Below are 23,449 nucleotides of genomic sequence, written 5' to 3' on the forward strand. Positions count from 1 at the left end.
TTTTTAATTATTATTGCTGGTAGGTGTTTGAGGTTTCATCAGCGATGATGAATTTTACTGGTAATTGATGAGAGTCTAATGTAATGTAAGTTTTAAGTCTATTTGTTAGCCCACCCCTGCTTGCTTGGCTTTTGGATGGTTTTGTTTTCTCATGTTTCTTGTGTTTTTTATCTTTGGTTTGCTTATATATATATATATTTTTTTTGTTGCTACAGGTTCTATCAGGCTTCTTTATAAGTGGATTTTTATCTTTTGAGATATGGAGCAAGTTTTTGTCTGGCCAAGTTGCTACCACTATCGGCTTTTCTCATTCCAAGAAGCGCTCGATTGGCGGTTTCTTGTTCGTTCAGATTTCCTTGTTGGCTCTTTCGTTAACTGCACTTAGTGGTCATACCCTCTTCTATGATCTTTTACGGAAGGCCTGAGGCAAATTTCTGAGAGACAGGTATGGCTTTTCTATTGAAGCTGTTGAAACTTTGTTTTGTTTTTACACGATGCTTCCCTCCTTAGATAGTTGCCGTTATTGGAATTTTTAGTGCGTGATATGCTTTGGTAGGTTATCACAATTGGAGCTGTTTATAGATTTCCTCAAGATGTTTCTTTTTTCACCTTTAAACAAGGAAATTTGAGAAATTGTAAAACTGCTATAAAAAATTAGGATTCAGAAAGGAAAAAATTATTAGTAAACAATGAAAAATCAAGTCTTGTATGACATCATCAGAGAAAGACACTTGCAGACAAGATTTAAGAACGTCAAACATACCAACCTAAAGATGTATTTTGTACACATCTTCAAATTTTTCAGGGAATAATTTTATGTTTGGCATTTTTGTTATATTGCAGGACTGAAGTCTGCAAAATCTTCTTTCGCATAGTCCTAGAGAATCCCCTTTATTAGCCCCCTCTTCCATATCTTGTGCTTATGGGCGCTGGTTGAAGAAAGTTATTTCGTTTTCTTTTTCAAGTTTAGATGTGTCGTTTCCTTTAATCTGAACCCCTGAGTGAGATGTTGTGAGCATAGGATCCTTCCTATTAGCCTACACATTCTATCTTTTTGGTTCCTTTGCGTCTTTGAGTTCTCAGTATGTGTTTTTCTCTTCTCTTGCTGTCTTTCTCTTTCCTTAATGGTCAACCCATTTATGTTCAAAGTAAATAACGGTCAGTCTACCCAGCTGGAGAATCATTGATTTTACTGCCTTGGTGTTCGGTCCTTGCTACGAACGACTGGAAGATTAATGCTATATAAATCTTTCAGAAGTTCTTTACATACATAAAATAAAGAGCCTATTTTACTTTACTGGAAAAACGATGGACAGGTAACTTAAATTTCTTTTAATATCTAAATCACTTTGGCATCTGGCCCCTTCACTTTTTGCTTACGAGTTTGCTTGTCAATTCTTTTTGTGTGTTTATAGATACAAGTTAATTAAGGAGGTTGGTGATGGAACTTTTGGTAGTGTTTGGCGAGCTATCAATAAGCAGACTGGTGAAGTTGTATGTTGCTTTCTTTTGGAGCTATATATACCTGTAGAATGTTCTGTTCTTAATTTTCAACTAACTGAAGTTTTCTATGAGCAGGTCGCAATCAAGAAAATGAAAAAGAAGTACTACTCATGGGACGAATGTATTAATTTGAGAGAAGTGAAGGTAGTGATTTGCCTTTGTTGAGATAATCTCTTTTTTTTTTGTTTGGTCTTGTTTACTGGAACTTATTACTAGTTATTCGTGATACTAGTCGCTCAGGAGAATGAATCATCCAAACATCGTGAAGCTGAAGGAAGTCATCCGGGAAAATGATATCCTATACTTTGTCTTTGAGTACATGGTATACTTCTTTTCTGCTTGTAGTTTGATATTTTTTTATTCATTGCACTTAACGTATGTCATTCTTACTTGATCAGGAGTGCAATCTTTACCAGCTGATGAAGGATCGACAGAAGCTTTTTGCAGAAGCTGATATCAGAAATTGGTGCTTTCAAGTCTTCCAGGGCCTTTCTTACATGCATCAGCGCGGTTACTTCCACCGCGATCTTAAGCCAGGTAATTGATATCCTTGGTTGCTAGATACGAAGCCTCAAACACCTGTCTGAAGATTGACTGTTTTGATTTTAATCACGTAGTCTTTTTAACAATCATGGGTAAGTAGTTTGTCATTGAAAATCTATATTGTGTTATTGCAGAAAATCTATTAGTCTCGAAAGACATCATTAAGATTGCTGATTTTGGGCTGGCACGGGAGGTTAATTCGAGTCCACCTTTTACCGAGTATGTTTCTACACGTTGGTAAGATTCGCTTCACTTCTGTATATTTGTAGTTCAGTGACCCTAATATTTGATTAGATTCTTTATCAGTGCTACATTACTGACCCTTATGTCTCTGTTCTAATAATAGGTATAGGGCCCCTGAAGTACTCCTACAGTCATACGTATACACATCAAAAGTTGGTTAGTATCCATATCGCAAAAAAAAAAAAAAAATTATAATCATTGCAATTATTAATTTGGCAATTGATTTTTTGTTCAGATATGTGGGCGATGGGAGCTATTATGGCTGAGTTGTTGTCTCTTCGCCCAATTTTTCCCGGGGCTAGGTAAAGTTGCGTTTATTAATTTGTATATTTCTGATTATAAATATTGCAAAATTAAATGTAATAAACAAGTGAAAACGTTGTTGTATCATCCTTGCAGTGAAGCAGATGAAATCTACAAAATCTGCAGTGTCATAGGCAGCCCAACTGAGAAGACCTGGTTGGAAGGACTTAATCTTGCTAAAACCATAAACTATCAATTCCCTCAGGTACATGCTCGAGCTTGAAGAATTGTGTCTTGAGCCTTGCTAGTATTTCTATCAGAGAATAACGGTTGTCATCTTACAGATTCCTGGTGTACCTCTTTCAAGCTTGATGCCATCTGCCAGCGAAGATGCAGTTAATCTTATCGAGGTATAATAACAGCTCTGATAAGGGGTTTCTCTATGATTCCAAGAATGTATTTCTTTTATTCTCAAGACACTAATCTCCACCTTTTAACTTGATCATTCAGCGGCTTTGCTCGTGGGATCCATGCAGCAGACCAACTGCTGCAGAGGCGCTACAGCATCCATTTTTCCAGGTACGCCATGAAAGTTTTTGATTGGACGATATGCTAGGACTGTTATTTATCGATCTAACTGTTTTCTCTTGTGGCAGAGTTGCTTTTATGCCCCACCATCTCTTCGTCCCAAGCCATCTGTTGCAAGAACTCCTCCACCTGGTAATTTCTTAGTTTGTTGACTGCAATTTTAAGGGTGTGGATTATTATTAAATCTGTTTTGAGATTGTTGGAAACTAAATTTCATATATGGTTCCTTCTAGTCGGGCCAAGGGGATCATTTGAGCACCAATCAGTTAAAAGACAGCCGGTGTCGCTTGCCAATGCAAAGCCATTCAATAGCTATGCTAGTCCAAAGTCGCATGCTGCTTTTGGCAGTGGTGTCCAGCGGAAACTTGAAATGGCTAATCAAGATGGGACGAGAAACACTAAAGCTGTGAGAAGTTCTGTCAGAGACTCCAAATACAGACCACCTGGGAAAAAGAGTCCTCGTAAGTAAAACCTTTGGGCCACTCTTTTTTCTTTTAACACGCACACTGGTTGTTTTACTTCATCTAACAAAACAAATCCATTCAATTGGAGATAATTCAGCAGCAGCATTGAACAAGAATCGGTTCACTCGCAGTGTATCAGAGGCTGCTGATAAACTCGCAAACATGACTATTGGAGGAACTGGATCTCGCAGACACTCTGTGTCCGTGGTTGGACAGCATCAACAGCTGAAACCACCTTCAATGAAGGCAGGTTGGGTAGGAGAAACACGTGACATGTACCTCAGACCAACACAACCCACCACCAATGCCTACTCTAGGAAAGTCGCCGGATGACACCTAAACCAATAACTCAACCAAGCCTCGTCTGAGCAAATATTTTACTTTATAAACTATGTCTTATATATAATCTATCCTCTGGTGTTTATCCCTGAGTCTCCATTTCATGAAAAAACAAACAGTGAAGTGTCTCCTTTTCTTTTACAATGGTCGTGTTTCTCCGGCGTTGCTGGTTCGTTCTGCTTTTATTTTCTTTTCTTAATTCCGGTCGTGTGATGGTTTGTAATTACGTGAGCGTGACAATAACATTGTGGTTTGCAATAAAGTTCGATTTGGGACTATTCCGTGTGGTTCTCTACTTTTATTGAGTGGTGATATATTGATGTTGGTAGCTGTAGAGTCGGTAAAGAAAAATTGCAAAGAGACATACATTATCCTCTGATGGAGAGAATAAACCCAAAAACATTTCTGCTAAATTTACATCAGATTGTAATAACTGTAAATCACAAAATCCTTGAAGCTTTTTATAGACAAGGCCGGGCAAAGAGGTATTGTGCTATGTCTATTTCTTGCTTGAGGAATTCCAAAAGGATTGCCAAAAGACAGGCCAGTTCTTCTTAGCTTCGTTCCACCCTAACAAGGATCCTTCTCTCAACGGATCCCAGCTCGACGACACGATCCCATAGCTCACACCAGCTAATGCAGTGCCGAAGAAGACGAAGGAAACAATAAAGGGAACCCATGTGGGAACATCAATTTTCAAACCTACTTTGAGATAGTAAAAGAAAGGGAAGAAGAGAAGACCAACGAAGAGTGGTAACCCCACAGTGAATCCCATTCTGCTAATCATTCTGTTGGTCACTATCTCTGGAATCACACCTCTCTCACGTTCATCTTCATAATCATCATCATCATCCTCGTCTTCTTCGTCGTCGTCGTCTTCATCATCACTTTGGTTTCCGGGTTTGGACTTTTTAGCCTTCTTGGTTTTCTTGGGAGGAGGTCCAAAGCCTCTGGGGCTATTCATCGTCGCCTGTAATGGCGCTATACGCGATATCTCCAAGCGGTTGATGCAAGTAATGGACTTAGGAACTTGACTCTTCGTTTCTTTAGGTCTCTCTACTAGACAACACTGTTTATAGTTTCCATCACGCTGGGCAAATGGAAGCAGTTCAATAAGGATAATTCAACACTACAATATAATCTAAGTAACAGGAGATTGAAAGCCAGAGAATGATCGATACAAAGAGGAGAAGAAACGAGTTGAATCAGCATCAATGAACTACACAGAGACACAGATTGAAAGAGATAGAGAGAAGAAGATTACCTTGGAAGAAGATCTGGGATGAGCAGAGAGCTTGAAAGAACATGGTACAGAAGCCATTGTATCAAACCAGACATGAACCACGAAGCCAAACTCTAACGAGATTTAGACGGAGAGAAGCATCAGAATTTTTTTTTGTGTTTCTCTTCCGTTCTCTGCTCTGTTTTCGAGTGGGAGAGATGGATAAGGTTCTTCTTCACCTTTAGAATCTTTGATTTTTCTCAAAGTAAGCCCCAATTGCTTAATACCGGTTTAATCCGGTTCGGTATGCATCCGTTTCATCCCGGTCCAATTATTTTCTTAACATTAATTTTAAAAACTTTTTGAACAAAGACGAAGAAGATAAACGAACGAGTGGGTTCTCCGGTTTACCATCTTCATCGTCGGGACTCGGGAGATTCTAAGGAGGAGGATTCTCCGATCGGAAGAGCGAGGAAGATGACGGAAATATCGAAAGAGGTGAGATAGTTTTCGGTTTGTACTCGATTATAGGCGAATTTTGATGTTCTATGATTCGAAGAAATTGTGATTTTCGTGTTTTGTTTTCCAGTTATGGCCAAGGTTGATGATCAATCGAGACTGGGTTACAACAACGCATCTACGAATTAGGTATGTAACACGAATCTAATTTGCCTCTTTGATCTGAGAATTTCATCTTTCGTTTTGTAGTGAGTTCTGTTGAGTCGGGGTAGTGCTAAGATGCTCATGAGAATCCGTATCAGTTTGCTTCAATGTTAGGTTTTTGCATAAGATTAGGTTGTGAACCTTATTTTAATTGTAGAAACACACAAAAAGTTAAAACATAAGTGAATTTGAGAAACCTTTTAAGTTGTTGCAGCTCTGAATCTGAGCTGATCAATCCCCTAGGCCAAAGTGAGCCATTAGTAGCCAAACGAAGTTGATGAACTCTCCACCTTTGCTTACAAGCTCCAAACGTGCTGTACCATCACAATGGGATGCTGCGTGGAAGAGGAACTCCAACCACACCTTGCTAAGTACCGCCCATTTGTCTTTTTCACAACCCTTGTCCAGTTTCAGAAGTTCTTTGGCCACTGAACTTGCCTCAAATAACACCGATTTGCAATGATTTCCTTTGACATCACTTGGTTCGATGCTGGTATCGACTAAAAGAATTTTCTTGCTCGCTAATTTCACGTCTCTAGTGTTTCCGATATCCATCTTCTTGAAGAACCTTTTAGCCTCGGCCAATGTGTCTCTGAATCTCATATTTCCTATGCCTGCTACATCTGACATCAGCTTAGGCTGCAGAATCAAGAGATACATCATATAGTCTGAGATGATTTTGCTGATCTCTCGGTTCATCTGATACTGATGTTGATCACAGTTTTCCTTGGCGGAATCGTCCTCTTGGTAACAGAGCTCCGTGGCAATGTGCCAAATCAAAAGACTTTGGTCATAGTCAACATCTGTTATGTACCGTAGCAGCTTTTCCTGACCTGCTATTTGAATCTGGGTATGGCTTGACGCCCAATCTCTCCTGGCTGAGGCTTTTGTTGTGGTACTCTCAAGGTTGTCTAGAATCTGGGACCTGATTTTCAGCTCGGAAAATATGAAAGACCATAGGTTTTTTGTCAAGGGTTCGTGGTGTACAGATCTTTCTAGTCTTATCTCATGGAACAGATCCCTGATGCCTAGGTAGTTGATGACAGAGGTGACAGGAATTGCAAAAAAGTAAGGTACGTTGAACCAAAACTCAACAAATGTCTTGAAGATGTATTTAGAACGAGCGACTTGATTTTCTCCTGGCGGTGGAATGATCACATGGTGGATAATATACCGGCGAAGATCACAAGACCATATGGCAATGCTACCTGACCAAGTCTGCATGATGGAGAAAACGTAACTGAAAGGGTAAAGTGCTATCTTCCATAAAAGCTGGCACGTTCCACCCCTGGAGTTGTGGATCCTTTCTGTATCTGCGTTCATGGAGTATGTGAGGAAGTTGAAAACTGTGATGTTTCCGGCCCATCTTCTGAGTAGAAATGGTGTGTTAAACACCTCCTCTTCACGACCTATTTGACCCTTCCACTTTCTCTTGAGACCAAGGACCCACTCGAGTAAACGGTCTTTTAGTGAAGGCATCTCATGGGAGTCATCCTTAAGCTTTGAGAGGGTGGCTGTTGTCCAGTCAGAAAGCATAAGCATGAGAAAAGATATAACCTCCAGAGCTATTCCAACTAAGAACAACGTGTAGGTGATTACAATGTCGGCTTTCCGAAATTCTTGCATCTTATTGTGTCTGTAATGGTAGATGGTGAAGGCTGACAGAAGGGATACCAGTGATGTGATTCTGAGCGCAACTCCTAGAGAACTATGAAGAACCGCACCCTTCGTGTACAATCCTTCATAGATAAAATCGAGCTCGGCTTCTATAATGCACAAAGCTTCTTCTTGTAGTTGCAATGCGCTGAAAAAGGCCTTGCTCTTATCACGCAGCTCCAAGCTAAATATGTTATTGACCATAAGACTCGTAAAGTTATTGAAGAACAAGAAAGCAAATTGAAGAATCTGAAAGTCGGTTAATTCTTTATCTGGATGCATTAGGTTAAGAGGTTTCGGTGCTCCGCGATGCTCCTCCTTCATGTACATCTCAGAAGCCAGTATCGACTCCATATCTAGGTTATCTGCTTGCTCGGTGTAGTCAAACCCGGAATTGGATTCCTGCAACATCAAGTTCCTGTATTTGTCTGAACTCGCAAGGTACAACGCAATTGTCCGCTCCAAATACTTTAAAGTCCCAGCTACGAACAGCAACTCTATAACCAGCCAGAGCACATTGGGTAGAGACAGGACAACCACATAGACACCTGCAAGTGCCTGAAAGACAAGCCCAAGAAAATGTCTGTTCCAGAGGGCACTGTCTTCTATAGAAAACGCAGTGATGGTGTCTGGCCCACCAAGGTGTAAGAGCAAGAAAGGTGCCCACAAGGCTACGAGCTTCTTGTCTTCAGGAGGATCATCGGGTTTAGGGTCTTTACCTTGGTTCTTCGCAATCAGTGCTACCGCAAAATTCGCAGACAAATCTGCCAAGAGATACGAGGACCACAAGAGCATGATCAGGAACTTGTTGGGCGTTCGTTTTCTGAGGGGGGCAAAGAAAATGAGAATTGTCTGAAGCGAGAGACTGAGGATTATCATTCCCCTAATATTCCATGTGTCCCAAACATCTTTGATTTGTTTGGGAATCACTTCCACCATTTCTCCTATATTTCCTGATTAGATCGTTTCTGGAAAAATAGTTTGCTCTCTGGAATGCTTCTTTGCTTCTGCCATTGAGTTTTTACCCAAGCCATTCTTGGGACGTGTGAAGGGTTTTCTTTGTTTAATATATCTGAAGCTTGTAGTCTTTTCCTACAGATAACTGCTGGTCTTTTGGTCTTATTTTGTGTTAAAGACGAGGAAACGACAGAGAACATAGCCCTCTGCATTATTGAAATAACTTGTTTGTAGAAATGATTCCAAAAGTGTTTAGAGTATATTTTTAAACAGATCTCTTGAAGTCAAACGAGTAAAAAATCAAATTCATTATCCACACACACGCGCACACACATACAAACACACATACAGAGAAAGAGGGAACATAGTAAATATTAGGGAAAGGATCCAGGGAGAGAATACTCCGTAGCTCTGCTTCTTCTGCCCCTGTAGTTTTTCATATCCTCGTTGCACTAGACGGCTTCCAAGTCCTGCAAACAGAAGTAACCACAAAAATTGGTGAAAGATTGTTATCTACTTGTAGACTTCACATCAGTAACACGAACAAGAGGAACTGAAGATCAAAAACACATTTGAGAGTAGTGGTATGCATAACATTGGACTCACCAGACAACATAGATCATCTTCTGAAGTTTCCAGCTTCGGGCATTTTTCTTTACTGTATGTCTTCAGATTAGGCAGCGATCCATTGATAGCAGATAGCACAGGCAACTCGTAAAGGCACAGTGTGTGCAAATTAGGCAGTTCGACTTCTTGTTCAAACACTTTCTCCAGCTTCTCACAAAACTTTATTTTCAGGACTTTTAGGCTGGTGGGAAGCGCGGATGCAGGAAATAGCGTTTTAATATGCGGGCAACAATCTAGGCTTAGATTCTTGAGATTCTTGAAGCTGCTGCTGCATATACTCTCCAACAGTCCAAGATTGGTAATTGACAAAGTCTCCAGGTTTCCGAGACGTTCTTCATCTACTCCAGTAAAAAGGATTTCTATATCCGCGCACATCTCCAGCCAACAACCTTTCACTGACTTCAAATCATTAAATATTGATGAGAGACGTGCCGCTGTATTGTCCACAATAGCCACAAACTCAACTTTAGCTAAGGTTTCCTTATCTTCATCTACGCCATTAGATCCTTGGATCTTGAGGACTTCTTGACAACTTTTGGTATCAAGAAATGGTGCTATGTTCTGATAGACATCCGTGTATATATGACCTTTGTAAAAATGTTCCCTGCGATGACCTTTCTTCTCAGGACAATCAAAGTCCCAAAGTTCACCTAGACGTCCTTTCTCCTTTCTTGAGATTTCGTGAATTCTGTCGACAACATCATGAGAGCTTAGACTCTCATAAATCCCATTTGTTATGTCTTCCTTTACCTGTCTCCAAGTCTCATGTATCAATCTTCTTGAATCTGCCAGGACAACTAGCTTTGAACAACTGATACTGCTATTCTCTGGCAACTCCAGTAAGGTTTCTATTCTTGTGCGAAAGAGATTAATTTCCCGCAAGTAAGACATGTACTTGAAGGATCCCTCAATTTTATGCAACTTAGTGCACCCAGAAACATCAAAGACTTCAAGGCTCGTGAGTCCGTTGATGTTTGGTAGAGTTTCTAGGTTGGAGCAGTCTTTCAGGAGGAGTTGTCTGAGGTTGGATAGACCGGAGATGGTGGACGGAAGGTTGGTAAAACTTGTGCCTGACATATTAAGAATTTTTAGTTCCTCTTTCTGCTCGAAGCATACTGCCGCAATTTCCACCAAGCTGGTCATCCTAGAAAGATCGAGAATTTGGAGACCTGATAAGGTTCGAAGATTGGGCAGTTCTACTAAATTGCTACAGTTGTACAATGAGAGCCGCGATAAGGAGCTAAGATTGGCAGCAACCGCAGGGTCATGAAATATTGGTTGTCGTTTTAGCTTGCTCTCTGATAAATCAAGGAGCACAAGCCGCTGAAGACGAGAAAAGGTTTGGTTTTTGCTTGTGGTTTCTTCAAAGCAAGTTCTTAGCTTGCGTGCACCACGGATGTCGACAACCTCGAGCCTGTCTAAATGCTGTATGTCTGGCAAATCTTCCAATACAAGACAGTCTCTAAGGATGAGAGTATGGAGATACTTCAGTTGAGAAATGCTGGAAGGTGAAGATATGATCCGAAGTCCAGAGAGGTTCAGACTTTGAAGTTCCGGCAATGCTTCAAAGAAGTCATCAGAGATAGTTTCCACAGAGCTAGCACCAGAAACTTCAAGAACCTCTAGCCTTCGTAGACCCTTGAGTTCCTCTATATTTGGCAGTAGATCATAGTTCCTGATCACAAGAACTCGGAGTTGCTTGAGTTCTCTAAAAGACTGGATAAAATCTTCCATTGTGGGATCAAAAAGACCTAGTACTTCAAGATCTTTCATCTGTGGCTGCTCAAAGAACTTATAAGGTGTTTCACGACGCAGACGGTTTCCACCCATCAGAATTGTACAAATATTTTCTCCTTTATTTGCTTGTACTGTTTTTATCATATCATCTATCTGGATTATTTTCCCTAGACCTTTGTTCTTGTCACCACCATAAACCCTCGCAAATCGAAGCCGGGATCTGCCTAAGAACCCATGATGTCGAAGATCAGGTATATCGCTCATTGCCATCTCTGGTACAACCATATCATCCGTTTGTATCTTCAGAATACCACGGTTTATAAGTTCCAACAAAATATCATGACCATCCTTATAAGACTTCTTAATAGATCGAATGGGATCAAAATAGCCTTCAAGTATCCAATGTGTGATCAGTTCATTGTAGTGAATACAGCCGCAATGCTTAAAAAGGTCCAAGCTATGCCAAAAACAATCAACAATGGCACTTTTTAATGTATCATCGGTTTCCAGCAGCTGATAAGCAAGTTGCAGAATAGATTTATTATATCTTGAAACTGAGTAGGCTGGCTCACCGGGGGATAGAATTTCCTTTAAAACCTTCTCTTGTTTTGTAGTTAGGCTCTTAAAAGAGTTCTGATGAGCGATGCAGCTTAAGGACTTGGCTAGCACAACGATTGCAGAAGGCAAATTACTGCTTTTTCGCACCACAGAATGTATCAATGGCTCATCAATTTTCCACGCTTTTTCAAGGAACTCAAGCAACTTCCCTTCATGAATGGTAAGCGATGCAAATAAATCATGCATGTTATCCTCGGTAAGGGTGCAGATTAAAGCTTGTGACACATCTGTGGTATGGAACTTACATTCCCTTGTATCATGTGGCTCTTCCATGTCAGCGGATTCAGTTTCCCCACCATGCTTTGTAGTTTTTTCGTCTCTTACTCTTCTTGTAAGAAGAATTTTTAGAGGTTTGTACTGTGCAAGAAAACTCTCCAGTCCCAAATCCTTCATCACTTTGTCCTCACTGGTCTTGTTTCCTTCGTCATCAAGTATCAACAGAAGATACGGCACCGTTTCATATGATGAAGTGTGTTTCTTCTTCTTGTCCTTGAGCTCCAAAATGATCTTATGCTTCAAATCCTTTAGCAAGTCTTTCTTGTCCTTCTCCCTCTTATCATCCGTAACATACACATCAAGTTGGAAAGCTATGTTCTCATAAAGCGACATTTCATCGTCAAACTTCTCGTTGAGGTTCAGCCAGAGGGTGAGGTAGCACATGCCTTCTTCTGTTGCATACTTACCCACATTCCTTGCCAGCCGCGTCTTACCGATTCCGGATTTCCCAGCCAGTACAACTCTTTGAGGACCATCACCACCCATTGTTTCCAGTATCATATTACACAACTTCTCATCCTTAGCAGCTTGGCGTAGTTCAGCGGAAGCCATATCTGGAATATGTTATAAAAGAATGCATTATAGAGCTTGTATAATGTAACAGCAGCATACTATACAATTATGAAAGGTTTCCCTAGATTTTGGTCACTCAAAAGTTCCAATTTTGGACCATGATAATAGTTGCGTAGGAAGCCCAGCAATGTATAGGTTCTGAGATAACTAAATTAGTGAAGAGCGCAGAGCGAAGATTTATCAATCAATTTGAAAATGGGCAGTCATATAGATAAAGATGCTAAAAGGCGTAGAAAATCAGAAAATGTAGAAAGGAGAAGAAAGCGAGAGTACCCATAGCTATTGCGCTCAGAAGAATTTATCTGACTTCTTTGGGAAATGGGTTTAGCTTTGTCTGCCTTCTTCGTCGTCTGATCAAGATCTACTCGTCTCAACTCAAGTCAACCTTTTTGCTCGCGGGTTCCCTAACAGAAATTTTTAAAATAAACAATGACTTTCTATATTAAGTAGTTTAACATATTGAATATAGTTTAGCTTATTCAAGGTCGTATCGTAGGCCTGCACTTGCTTTTACAATTATTGAAAAAAACGTTTTTATGTACAGGCACATCAATCAAGAGATACCTCTCCCACTCCGAGTCCGATGATAAAGTCAGATAAGATGTTGGAGACCTTCGCTAGCTAGAGTTGAACAAACTGCTGAGTTCTCTAAAGTCAGCGAGTAGGAAGGAAACTTTAGTTGGAGACTCATATTGCATTTGACAGCAAACTGATTCGAAATCCGAAACCATTTTACAAGGTGTCTACTTGCTCCTCCTGCTTTATGCATTTTTAAACCATTGGTAAGTTTTTAGAGTTTTGACTTTTGAGCTCTTTTGCGTTTACTCTTTTTATAAATGTATACATCTATAAATTAACAATCTCAGAACTAAAATATTTCATTAAATTATAGATATATTAATTACTATTCATTTATAAAATATTTGACTAACTTCGTTTTTTTTAAAAAGAGGTATTAGTATTTTTCTAGATCAAAAAACAAGTAGAAAAATAATTATCATGTCTAGAAAACAACACCAACATTTTTGATGCAATAAAAATATTAGAAATAAAATCTAATCAGAACTAGTGCAAATTGTAGAGTTATATTTTACTAAATTTTCTTTTATATATAAGATTATATAATTATTAATTTATGGTATTAAATAGACCACATACAAAGTTTTCAAACAAAAATTAATATCATATTATCCTATCGAATTATATTAAATATTCTGTTGGCCCAACTTGAAACCAACAAAAAAAATAATTTAAATTGATTATTAGTTTACGAGTATTAATTTGTAGAAGTTTTACTTTTTTTTTTATCGGATGTCCCGAAGGGACATAGAGATTTTACTATACATTAATAGAAAAACTTCTAATAAAAAATTTCGGTTCAGTTCAATGTATATAATTTTTATTCTTGCCAATTGATAGTTTTTATTGTAGTTGGTTTCAGGCTAATTCTTGCCCATTGAAAATTAGAAGGTTATTTTTGTATGAATATAAAATGTTTTCACAACTATTTGAAAACATCATGATTGTCATAATCATGATGACAACCTTTTGAGGGTTAAAAGGCTTAAAATTAACCTTTTAAAAATAAAAGGTTATTAAAAAATCATGACCACAACTATTCGGTAAAGGTAGAAACGATGCTAAAACTTAAAAATTAGTAAAACAACTGTCATTGATGAAACACATAACGGAAACATGGTCCAGAATATCTCACCGAGTCACCGGTAAGGAAAAACAGATTACAAAAAGACTAAAAACTCTTTGAGTCAACAAATTTTTTTAGTGATTGCCGATATCAATCACAAAACAAACCTAAACAAATAAAACCAAGAGTCTTTTATTCATTTTTAAAATATTTAACTGGTGGCCTCGTCTAAGTATTACTATAGGCCGATCTTCTGAGTTTTAATAAATAATTTATTGGTCAAATTGGCAATTCTTGAGCCAACTTGTTTGCTCGGGTTATAAACTTATATAATTAAGTTGACTCGTTTCTAGCAGTGTTTTGCATCTAAGGTGAAAACCAAACCAAACCAAACCAAACTTTGCCATAAACTGAGAACCAGTTCTCTTAAAAGGTAGGAACCAGTTCCAGTTGGCTGATACGCAACCAAAAAAAAAAAGAAACAGAAAGATGGCGGAGGCAATACCGAAGGCAGTGAAAGATATGTGGGACAAATGGAACATCCGTGGTCTTGTCATATTCAGTCTTGTACTTCAGGCAATCCTTGTTCTTCTCTCACCAAATCGAAAACGAACACAAAGAGGACTTATTCCATTTCTCATCTGGTCTGCTTACCTATTAGCCAATTGGTCGGCTGATTATGCCGTCGGACAAATCTCAGATAGTTCAGGAGACAAGCCTGAACCACACGAGTCGCCCAAGACAAACGAGCTCGTAGCGTTCTGGGCAATGTTCCTTCTGTTGCACCTTGGTGGTCCTGACACAATCACAGCTCTTGCTCTGGAGGATAATGAGCTCTGGCTCAGGAGTTTGTTTGGTCTAATGTGCCAATTCATTGCTACTCTCTACGTGTTCTTGCTATCAATACCCAACCGGCTCTGGAAACCAACATACCTCATGCTTATGGCTGGAGTCATCAAGTATTTTGAGAGGATAGGAGCAATGCGTGCAGCTAGTCTCGAGAGGTTCAAGAAATTGATACCTGGGGAGCCCGAACCTGGAATCGACTACTCGAGATTCATGGAGGAATACAAAATTAGGAAGATTTCAAGAGAGCATAGTGAGTTTGTCAGGGTCGAGGAGCCAGAGGAAAGGCAACGTGAAGTAAGGCCACATGTTATAACACAGCTCCATGCTATTCAATATGGTTATAAGTACTTCAATATCTACAGAGGTCTCGTAGTTGATTTTCTGTATAGCTCTGAGTACTGGACAGAGAGCAAGGAATTTTTTCAGTCACTGGAGGCGGTTGAAGCTTTGAGTATTCTGGAGGTAGAGCTCAGCTTCATCTATGGCACACTATTCACCAAAGTTGACATCCTTCACACTTGGACTGGGCTTAATTTCCGCTTTATATCCTTGGGATGCCTATTTGCATCCCTCTATGTCTTCAAGACGTCTAGGAAAGATGAATATGATGGTTTTGATGTTGGCCTTACTTATGCTTTGATCCTTGGTGGAATCGCCTTTGATTTCATTTCCATCCTCATGTTCTGTATATCCGACTGGACCTTTGCCAGATTGAGTAAGCCTAAGGACGAGGTGGACGATGATAATACCTTGTTTGACGATATGCTCACTTGGTTCCTCCGTTTCAAGGAACTGAAGTGGAAAGAGTGCAAGTGTGACGAGAAAGAATATCCCTCTCACATGATGGTACTTGACCGACTCTTCATATTCCGCAGATGGTCTGAGTACGTATATGCATACAACCTGATTGGCTCCTCGCTAAGGATAAAACCAAAAAGAATCCACCACACCAAGGGTTACATACACAAAAACTTTGACACCACCATTCAAAGCTTGTACATAGATCGTGCCATCGGTATCATCATCCGAGAAACAGTCCTCCTTTACATAGCCTTAAATCTCATCTGTAGGAAGATAAATCTATACATCGCTTACCTGTCCATCGAGAATCGGGTAATGTATGTTGTCGACCTTCTTCTCAAGATTTTTCTTAGAAGCTGCTTTATACTTCCTTCGATCATCAAGTATCTCTGGGAATTCTTTGCCATTCCGGACCAGCTAGATGAGTTCATATTTACATCTCGAGAACGCCTCACCGCGGAACTTTGGGAACTCATATTTAAGGAGGTTCAGAATAAATGCCGCTTTGTTCTTGGCTCAGAGAGTTCCAGCTATATATATTCAGCTAGAGGTGGCTGGATTCTGCGCTACATGAAAGTCGATGAATATTACGAGAAATTGCTGCCATATGTTACTGACATGGATTACGATCAGAGCATCCTGGTGTGGCACATTGCTACTGAGCTCTTACACCAAACAGACGACAACAATGCAAGATATGAGGACAACAGAGTGTTCAGCAAAACCCTTTCAGACTATATGATGTACCTTCTGATCGTGAAGCCTACTCTGATGTCAACAGTTTCAGGAATTGATAAGTCAAGATTCAAAGCCGCAATAGCAGAAATCAAAAGATTTCAAAAGGTGTTTGCGAGGACCCCTGTTGAAGGTACAGAAGATGCAAAGATGGCATGTAATGCGATTTTAGATTATTATAAGGCGGCGGATGGGCAGAGAAATGAGAATGCTCAAGGGTATCTAAGCAAGTCTGTTCTGTCCCAAGCGAGCATGCTAACGAAGGAGCTTCAGCGTATAGAAATTGAAATAAGCAATAAGAAAATGTGGGAAGTAGTGAGCAAAGTGTGGGTGGAGATGCTATGCTATGCAGCAAAGCATTGTGATTCTAAACAACATGCAGCTCAACTCAACAGAGGTGGTGAATTGATAAATTTTGTTTGGCTTTTGATTTATTTAGAACAGAGTTCCCCAGTTGCCTGACAAGCCAACAAGACAGAAATCATTATCATTATTTTCTCATTCTCAGGACAGTTTCGGAGATAATAATGGCAAACGCATTGTATACCTACCCGGCCTCCACGAAAATGCACAACTTCTCACCAAATTCGAGGCTTTCAGACAAGTGCAAAAGGAATTTATGGAGTTTGAGATTGAGAAAAAATTGTGCCTTTTGAGTTTCGCTGTCTTCCCGGAGAACAGAGAAGTTCATAGGACGATGCTGATGTATTGGTGGATAGGAGAGGGGTTTATTCCTGTTGAAGGAGCTGGAGAATCTGTGAGAGAAGCTCTTCAAGTATTCACTGACAAAAAGTTGGTTGAACCAGTCCAAGAGAGGCGCAAAGTGGCTCCAAGCAGCTATAAGATGAACCCTTTCGTGCATTCTTCAGTTATTCATCTCTCACAGAAGATTGGACTTTTTGATATCTATCATGAACAGAAGAGGCCAAGCATGAGACAATCAGGTTTGGGAAAGGTCTGCCTTGTGGAGGGGTCATCAGCGCAGCTAGAGGCAAAAGCTAAGAAAATGCAATCACCAGATCAAATCGAAACTGTATTAAACGTTTCCGAGAGATACCCGGGATTCGCATTCAAATGGTTCTCGGAGTTTATAACCAAACCGCTACAAAAGTCTGTGTTCAAGTCACTCCGTGTCTTCTATTTGGGGAGATGGGAAAGAACTCAGAAGCGAATCATCGAGGTACCGAATCCTGAGATTATGAAATATTTGACTTTTATGACGAACCTGAGACTCGTAAGTTTTCAAGGGATCTCAACCATTAGAAAGCTCAACCGTTCAATTTGTAAGCTACACAAGCTGATCGTCTTGGACCTCAGGGAGTGCTCTGACCTAACGCAACTTCCAGAAAAGATAGAGTCACTCCACAGTCTGGTCTACTTGGATATGACTGGATGCTATATGTTGGAATATATTCCCATGAGGTTGGCTTCACTGAACAATTTAGAGGTTCTCAAGGGGTTTGTGGTTAGTGACACCGCCTATGAGGGTGTTGCGTGCACAATGAGGTTGCTGAAGAGGTTGAAGAAGCTAAGAAAGCTCAGCATTGAAATACACAGGGATGATCTCGGTGTGCACCAATTGATGGAGGATCTTGTAATGCTCAAAGCGTTGACAAGTTTGAAGGTGACATGGAGGAAGAATTTAAACACAGTCCGTGCTGGCAAGCCTGATGATTTCAAAAAGATTGAGAGTCTTCCTGATCAGTTAAAGAAGCTGAGTCTGCAGCGGTTTCCGCACGAACAACTTCCTACTTGGATTCATCCCCACAAACTGCTTCACCTGAAAAAGCTTAATATTGGAGGAGGAAGATTGCTCAAGGGTTTTGGTGCCTTGCCGGAGAAGGCAACAGAATGTTCTGTTGAAGCATTACGTCTCACGTCACTCCCCAGGCTAAGGATCGGGTGGATTGAGGTGAAAAAACTCTACTTCCCAAATCTGACATTTCTTGAGAAGTATGACTGTCCAAAAATTAGTCTCACTCCCTGCGATGGAAATGGAATCTGGAGATCCGACCAAGACGACCAATGATGTGCTCGAACACAGACAGGTCCAACGGTATACGGGAGCAATCTAATCTAACCGGAGCAACCTGATAGAATGTTCGGTAAATTAATTGATTTGGTATCTATACTTGTGAGAGAATTTGAAGTATTTTATAATTGTGTTGTTTTATAGTTCTGTTTTATATGCTATAATTTTGGGGTGTGGGTGTTTTCGGATTGAAAGACAGTAGATCTCCGTTTTGTGTTGAATAATCGGATTTGTTAAGGAACAATATATTTGTATAGCTAAGCGTGTTTCATTTACAATAAAGTGGTTTTATGATAAGTGATTTACTCGAAAATAATTCTCAGCAGTCAGCACCATACAATACAAGTAAAAAAACTAAAAAGTATAACAGAGTACGAAAGAAACTCATGGTAATATATGTGTACGCAGTTGAGTAGTTGACAACAACTCTTCCAATTTTCTCAAAGTGGTTCGATAGTCGTTGCAAAGTTCATTATAAATACTACAAAACATTCGTGTATACTGTTAAATCAATCGGCTCTTCATATCACAAAGAGAGTATTAAATTACTAATGGTAAGAATTTAAAATTTAATAAGCATGAGGAGGTTGGAAAAGAAAGATACCAGGTTTGACAGATTACTCAATTGGCTCCTCAGTTTCAGGGAACTGAAGTGGCAGAAGTGCATGTGTCACGAGCAAGAACAACTCTGTCATACGGTGACTATATTTCAGCGATTGTCTGAGCTAGTACATACAATATATGCATGCATACCAAATACAACCTGATTGGCTCCTCCTCCCTGAAGATAATGAACACCTAATAGAATCCACCACCACACGGATTACAAACACAGTTTCTTTTGCCATCATTCAAAGCTTGTGCATAGATGATAGATCGTGCCATCTGCGAGATATGCAAATCGAGGATCCTTGCCTTACGAGAAACTCCTGATGTATGTCAAAGAGATGGAATACGATCAACTGAGCCTCGCACCAAACAGAAGCAGACAAATTCAGCAAGAAATGTCAGATGCAAAGATTTCAGCAAAACCAATTCAGAATACATGATACACTCTTAGTCACACATCCCTCACTGATATCGTCACTATCACCACCAGACAGTATCGTGTGCTACCACTTTCTTGGATCCAGCCTTCCAGATTCGAGTAACTGGTGGTGACGAATCTGGACAACTTTTTAGGGTTTAGAACGCCGGACTGCGAGAACCAGACATCGAACGCTGCCGGAGGAAGGAAACAATATACACTGAGAAGATCGATTTATATGCTGCCGTACTTTGGTTTAGTAAACCGAATTCATATTATACCGGTTATGTCTGTCCGGTCCGGTTTTCTTTTTATCTTCGATGAGTGGTTGGTTCTTACTTCTTAGTGTTTGTTTGCACTTGGGGGATCGAATTAAGGTGAGAACAAAGAAGGGAAAGATCGAAACAAGCGAGACGAATTGAAATAGCAAATCCATTTTAATTAATGGTACAAATTTACAACTTTTGTTCTTTTTGTAGATATTGTTCTGTTTCTTTGGTTTATCCAAGTTTTGTTTCCTAGGTTTCAGCTGGGATTGGTTTATTGATTAGTACTTAGTTGGATGGTTCCTGATCTTGACAAGAGTTCGAATTTTATGCGGCTTTTGAGAGAATAGGTTAGAAAGATAGAAGCTTTATGTGTTGTTGGTGATGGTGATAGTGTTGAATATCCACATTGGTTCAGCTTCTCAATTCAATGTGCATTGGATTTGTTTTAAGTTCAGTGGCCAGTGGGTATTGAAAGATCATTTTGTGGGTCAATGTTAACTTATTCTGTTTATCCAAATCTTTACTACTTTGTTCAGGTCTTGATGATCATGAAAGGTATATTTAGGAGATATGAGAAATGGAATCCTGTTCATCCTACTTATGGAGCTTTTTGGGGTATGGGGATTGGGATCGGTTGTGGTGTCGGATGGGGACCTGGTTTTGGCCCTGAGGTCATTGGTTATGTAGGTGCAGGCTGCGGTATTGGTTTTAGTGTTGGCATTACACTTGCTGGTCTCGGCATTGGTCTCCCCACAAATCTTCTTCTTGCTGTTCCTTATAACAGTATTTACTATCTACTCTCTCTCTCTCGCTCACACACACACATTTCTTCATATATATGTATTCACAATACCAAGTAAATCTTTTATTTCTGAAGTTTCTTACAATTCAGGTTTTATGCAACATGAATGCACTTTTCATGTTAGTAATGATATGTCTCCTGAACTTTTTCATATTTTTCTCTTCAGCTGTGGAAGCTACTAGAAAGGGCGCTTTCAAGTTGTTTGGTAAAAATCTCTCAACCTATGATTTCATGCCTCAAATTGGGGGGTTGCAGAGACAAGTCATTGAGATGTGCTCTGGTTTTAACAAGAAGCCTCACATAGATTATGAGTTTGACATTAAAAGTTTCCCTTTGTTCATTTCACATGATTGTGGAAGATTTGGGAGTCATCTTCTCCATGTCCGCAAAGGTACATATAACTAGTCTTTACATTTTGCTATACCCTTGTGCAAATTCTTCTCTATCCGTTTTTGTTGTCATTGATAAGATAAGTTAGTCTTAGTACATCAAAATAGAAGCTGGAATCAGGGCTTTTGGTCTGAGCATTTGCTTGCCTCTATATTAGACATAATTAACTTGCACTCCAACACTCTTATAGTCGCATGCTAATGTATCTCTAGATTGGAAATGTTTATTCACTGTAAATCCCTATATTATTTAGAACGAAGTGTATAAAGAACAATTAAATATATCATTTTTCTTTGCAGGTTCAGAGGACAACAAATCACCACGAGGATCTTAAGCATCCGAGACACACACTTCTAGATTGTTACTATGATTGGCATATGTGAATGTGACTGTTAAATATTCAGCACAAATCAGAACCAACCCTGAAGCACTTGTGTCTTACAGTTACTGAGATATGTATAAGAGGTTAGGAATTTGAACAATAGCATTCATAGACAGTTCAGAGTAGTTGTTTCACAAAACAAAAAAAGACCAGAAGTGTAGTTAATGTTACACCACAGGTTTATGCTTTGCCCTTAATCAAATAATATCTTTTCTCTTTTTGTCTTCTCCTTTTTTTCTAATTCCATTTGCTTTTATTCCTTACTTCTGGGGATAAATAATTTGCAGAGAAAGATAATTCGACTGAGTATATACAATTTTGACATGTATACTTATATATGTGTCACCCCAAAGTGAAAGCTGCAGACATTGAAAGCCTGAGATTCCTCCCATTTTGGTTTTTCTCAGAAACACAAGAAGAGCTAATGGAACAAGCTAAGAAGTCTACATCTGAAATTGACGAGAAGCTCGACACAATCAAGTTATCTTTTGATATAGAATATGCAAAATGGTTGTCGAGAAATCAGAGTGGATCTTTCTCTAAGCATGGAAACCTGTCCATAGATGGCGAATCATCACCAACTCGCAACAGTAGCAGTAGCACCACTATTAGAAAAAGGCGGCCTAAGGCGAATTGCGTGGAGACAAGCTCTGAGCTTCCGGATCACGAAATTCATGGTTTCGTAAACGAGACCTTGTTCTTGAAGAACTTCTTGCTGAAGCAAAAGGAATCCAAAGAGTTCAAAACTCTAGCGATTGTGGGGAAGTACGGAGTTGGGAAAACGACATTGTGTCAGGATGTGTTCAACAACGAAGAAGTGAAGCAAGCTTATATCCCGAGGATATGGGTGTCTATGTACAGCAAAGAAACAAAAGAAGACGAAGATCCCAAGATAGATGTTGTGAAGAGGATCTTGAGATCACTTGGAGTTGAAGATGAGATGTTTGAACACATCAAAACAGAAGCAGAGGAAGAGAAGAGAAGCAAAGATGAAGCTGGGGAAACAGAGGAAGAGACAGTTAAAGAGAAGGAGCTCTCTCGATTATTGTATGCTCTTCACTCAAATCTGCTAGGGAAGAAGTATCTGATCGTGTTGGACGATGTTTGGGAAGACAACGAGTGGGATCAGAGGCTCGATGATGAGACGAGTCAACAGGAAAGATCACATCTTTCTTGTGGGTTTCCTAAAGGGTCTGGTGGGAGAGTGATTATGACTAGCAGAGACGAGAGCTTGGCGAAGGAGATAGTCGGAGAAGAAGAGAATCTGCAGCATTTGTTTCCAAGATCCGATGCAGAGAGCGTGTGGGAGATGTACAAAGATGCAGTAAAAGCAGCCTTGAAGATAGAAGTGAAACCGAGGTATCCCGGAAGATTCAAACAAGAGCTTATGGACAAGTCTTGTGGTATTCCTTTAGCTGCTCGAATGCTGGCGAAGATTGAGCCTGTGAAAATGGATGAAACCGGAGACATGGAGAGGAAGAAAAGCTTCTAACTTCTAAAGCAATGTATCTACAAATTGTTCTGTAATATAAGGATACATTTGAGGATTACTATTTAAAATTGTTTTATTGTCCTGAAAACTGTTATAGTTGTGACTTATGGGAGTGTAAACCTTTGACATTTGAAAATAAAGAATGTAAATAGTTTCAGTATAAATGTGTCAAATTCTAAGATAATACTTTTCAAGTATGTTACCTACATACCCTTATAATCATATTTCATATAGTACAAATGCCTCTCTAGAATAAATAATGATATATAAGAGTCATAGGTGCGTCTGTGGTGATTAGAAATCTCATAACAAGACTGAGGTCACTATCTGTCGATTAGAATTCCTACTAATCAAATTATGCGTCTAAAAAAACCAATCACTCATTTCGATTTCCAGTTAAAAGAAGAGAAACTTCATTGAACCATAATTAAAAAAAAAATTACTTTCCATCTTTAACATATCCTATTAGAAATATATCTGAAAATATCACAAACTTTAGGTTTTAAGTAAGAGTTCATAAATCATGTAATTTCGTTTCTAAATTTTAGACACTCTTCATATACCTACAAGTTGTAGTAGTAATGTTCAAAAAATTGGATTTAAACGATTATTTTAAAATTTTCTTTTTTTATGAAATGTGATCATTGCTCTAAGAATATAGTGATCTTTCAAAAAAATACTTCACTTTTAAAAGAAGTAATGAATTAGTATTAGAATATTAGTTTCCTTTCAGCTTAAGAGAAGTTGCACCTATATTCTCCCCAATATGTTAA

General features: G+C 39.3%; 8 protein-coding genes and 1 long non-coding RNA gene across 18 annotated transcripts in view; 6 read left to right on the forward strand and 3 right to left on the reverse strand.

Annotated features, from left to right (window-relative positions):
• LOC104718406 (cyclin-dependent kinase F-4) overlaps nt 1-4,201 on the forward strand; it is a 4,908-nt gene extending 707 nt beyond the window's left edge. The window contains exons 2-17 of one of the 6 annotated variants that reach the window (XM_087469536.1): nt 24-85; nt 216-445; nt 844-1,316; nt 1,416-1,494; nt 1,579-1,647; nt 1,736-1,825; nt 1,902-2,040; nt 2,181-2,283; nt 2,393-2,445; nt 2,525-2,591; nt 2,689-2,797; nt 2,877-2,942; nt 3,043-3,111; nt 3,189-3,252; nt 3,354-3,581; nt 3,673-4,201. In XM_087469536.1, coding sequence (XP_087325662.1) covers nt 1,309-1,316; nt 1,416-1,494; nt 1,579-1,647; nt 1,736-1,825; nt 1,902-2,040; nt 2,181-2,283; nt 2,393-2,445; nt 2,525-2,591; nt 2,689-2,797; nt 2,877-2,942; nt 3,043-3,111; nt 3,189-3,252; nt 3,354-3,581; nt 3,673-3,917 — 1,389 coding nt within the window. In that variant the 5' untranslated portion in view covers nt 24-85; nt 216-445; nt 844-1,308 and the 3' untranslated portion in view covers nt 3,918-4,201. The remainder of the gene's footprint in view (nt 1-23; nt 86-215; nt 446-843; nt 1,317-1,415; nt 1,495-1,578; nt 1,648-1,735; nt 1,826-1,901; nt 2,041-2,180; nt 2,284-2,392; nt 2,446-2,524; nt 2,592-2,688; nt 2,798-2,876; nt 2,943-3,042; nt 3,112-3,188; nt 3,253-3,353; nt 3,582-3,672) is intronic. The other 5 variants (XM_087469538.1, XM_087469540.1, XM_087469535.1 and 2 more) reach the window with 5 other exon arrangements.
• An 18-nt stretch (nt 4,202-4,219) lies between these two features.
• LOC104718411 (protein PAM68, chloroplastic) lies at nt 4,220-5,357 on the reverse strand. The gene is made up of 2 exons (XM_010436161.3): nt 5,188-5,357; nt 4,220-5,013 (listed from the first exon to the last, which is right to left on the reverse strand). The coding sequence occupies exons 1-2, from the start codon at nt 5,242-5,244 to the stop codon at nt 4,423-4,425; spliced, it is 648 nt and encodes a 215-aa protein (XP_010434463.1). The 5' UTR covers nt 5,245-5,357; the 3' UTR covers nt 4,220-4,422.
• Nucleotides 4,266-13,201, forward strand: LOC104718410 (uncharacterized). Of its 2 annotated transcripts, none has more exons than XR_015568708.1 (4): nt 4,266-5,410; nt 5,518-5,643; nt 5,735-5,793; nt 12,797-13,201. It is a non-coding gene; the product is annotated as an uncharacterized LOC104718410 (long non-coding RNA). The 2 variants fall into 2 exon arrangements; XR_002033679.2 differs by lacking the exon at nt 12,797-13,201 and adding an exon at nt 9,220-10,955.
• On the reverse strand, nt 5,924-8,701 carry LOC104727922 (uncharacterized). The gene has a single exon (XM_087469534.1). It carries the CDS (start codon nt 8,401-8,403, stop codon nt 6,040-6,042), a length of 2,364 nt encoding a protein of 787 aa, XP_087325660.1. The 5' UTR covers nt 8,404-8,701; the 3' UTR covers nt 5,924-6,039.
• On the reverse strand, nt 8,603-13,010 carry LOC104720245 (putative disease resistance protein At5g45510). The gene is made up of 4 exons (XM_087469533.1): nt 12,817-13,010; nt 12,526-12,656; nt 9,028-12,233; nt 8,603-8,891 (listed from the first exon to the last, which is right to left on the reverse strand). Exons 2-4 carry the CDS (start codon nt 12,527-12,529, stop codon nt 8,874-8,876), a joined length of 3,228 nt encoding a protein of 1,075 aa, XP_087325659.1. The 5' UTR covers nt 12,530-12,656; nt 12,817-13,010; the 3' UTR covers nt 8,603-8,873.
• Nucleotides 13,202-14,257: 1,056 nt separating the features above from the next.
• Nucleotides 14,258-18,608, forward strand: LOC104718408 (uncharacterized). Its single transcript, XM_019230986.2, has one exon. The coding sequence runs from the start codon at nt 14,387-14,389 to the stop codon at nt 16,742-16,744; it is 2,358 nt and encodes a 785-aa protein (XP_019086531.1). The 5' UTR covers nt 14,258-14,386; the 3' UTR covers nt 16,745-18,608.
• On the forward strand, nt 16,902-18,311 carry LOC104720246 (disease resistance RPP13-like protein 4). The gene has a single exon (XM_010438184.3). The coding sequence runs from the start codon at nt 16,902-16,904 to the stop codon at nt 18,309-18,311; it is 1,410 nt and encodes a 469-aa protein (XP_010436486.3).
• A 396-nt stretch (nt 18,609-19,004) lies between the features above and the next one.
• On the forward strand, nt 19,005-22,840 carry LOC104718407 (cadmium-induced protein AS8). 4 transcript variants are annotated; one of them, XR_015568705.1, is made up of 5 exons: nt 19,049-19,788; nt 20,147-20,393; nt 20,579-20,803; nt 21,102-21,362; nt 21,472-22,840. XR_015568705.1 is itself a non-coding variant. In XM_010436155.3 (4 exons), the coding sequence occupies exons 1-4, from the start codon at nt 19,786-19,788 to the stop codon at nt 21,134-21,136; spliced, it is 510 nt and encodes a 169-aa protein (XP_010434457.1). In that variant the 5' UTR covers nt 19,005-19,785; the 3' UTR covers nt 21,137-21,402. The 4 variants fall into 4 exon arrangements, 1 of the variants encoding a protein (XP_010434457.1); XR_015568706.1 differs by having other exon boundaries at nt 21,592-22,840; XR_015568707.1 differs by having other exon boundaries at nt 19,686-19,788; nt 21,102-21,267; nt 21,592-22,840.
• Nucleotides 21,609-22,840, forward strand: LOC104718412 (putative disease resistance protein At4g19060). The gene has a single exon (XM_087469541.1). The coding sequence runs from the start codon at nt 21,609-21,611 to the stop codon at nt 22,674-22,676; it is 1,068 nt and encodes a 355-aa protein (XP_087325667.1). The 3' UTR covers nt 22,677-22,840.
• Nucleotides 22,841-23,449: the final 609 nt, after the last annotated feature.

Source organism: Camelina sativa, chromosome 10, assembly GCF_030686135.1.
Source record: "Camelina sativa cultivar CO46 ecotype springtype chromosome 10, ASM3068613v1".
NCBI classification, from domain to species: Eukaryota; Viridiplantae; Streptophyta; class Magnoliopsida; order Brassicales; family Brassicaceae; genus Camelina; species Camelina sativa.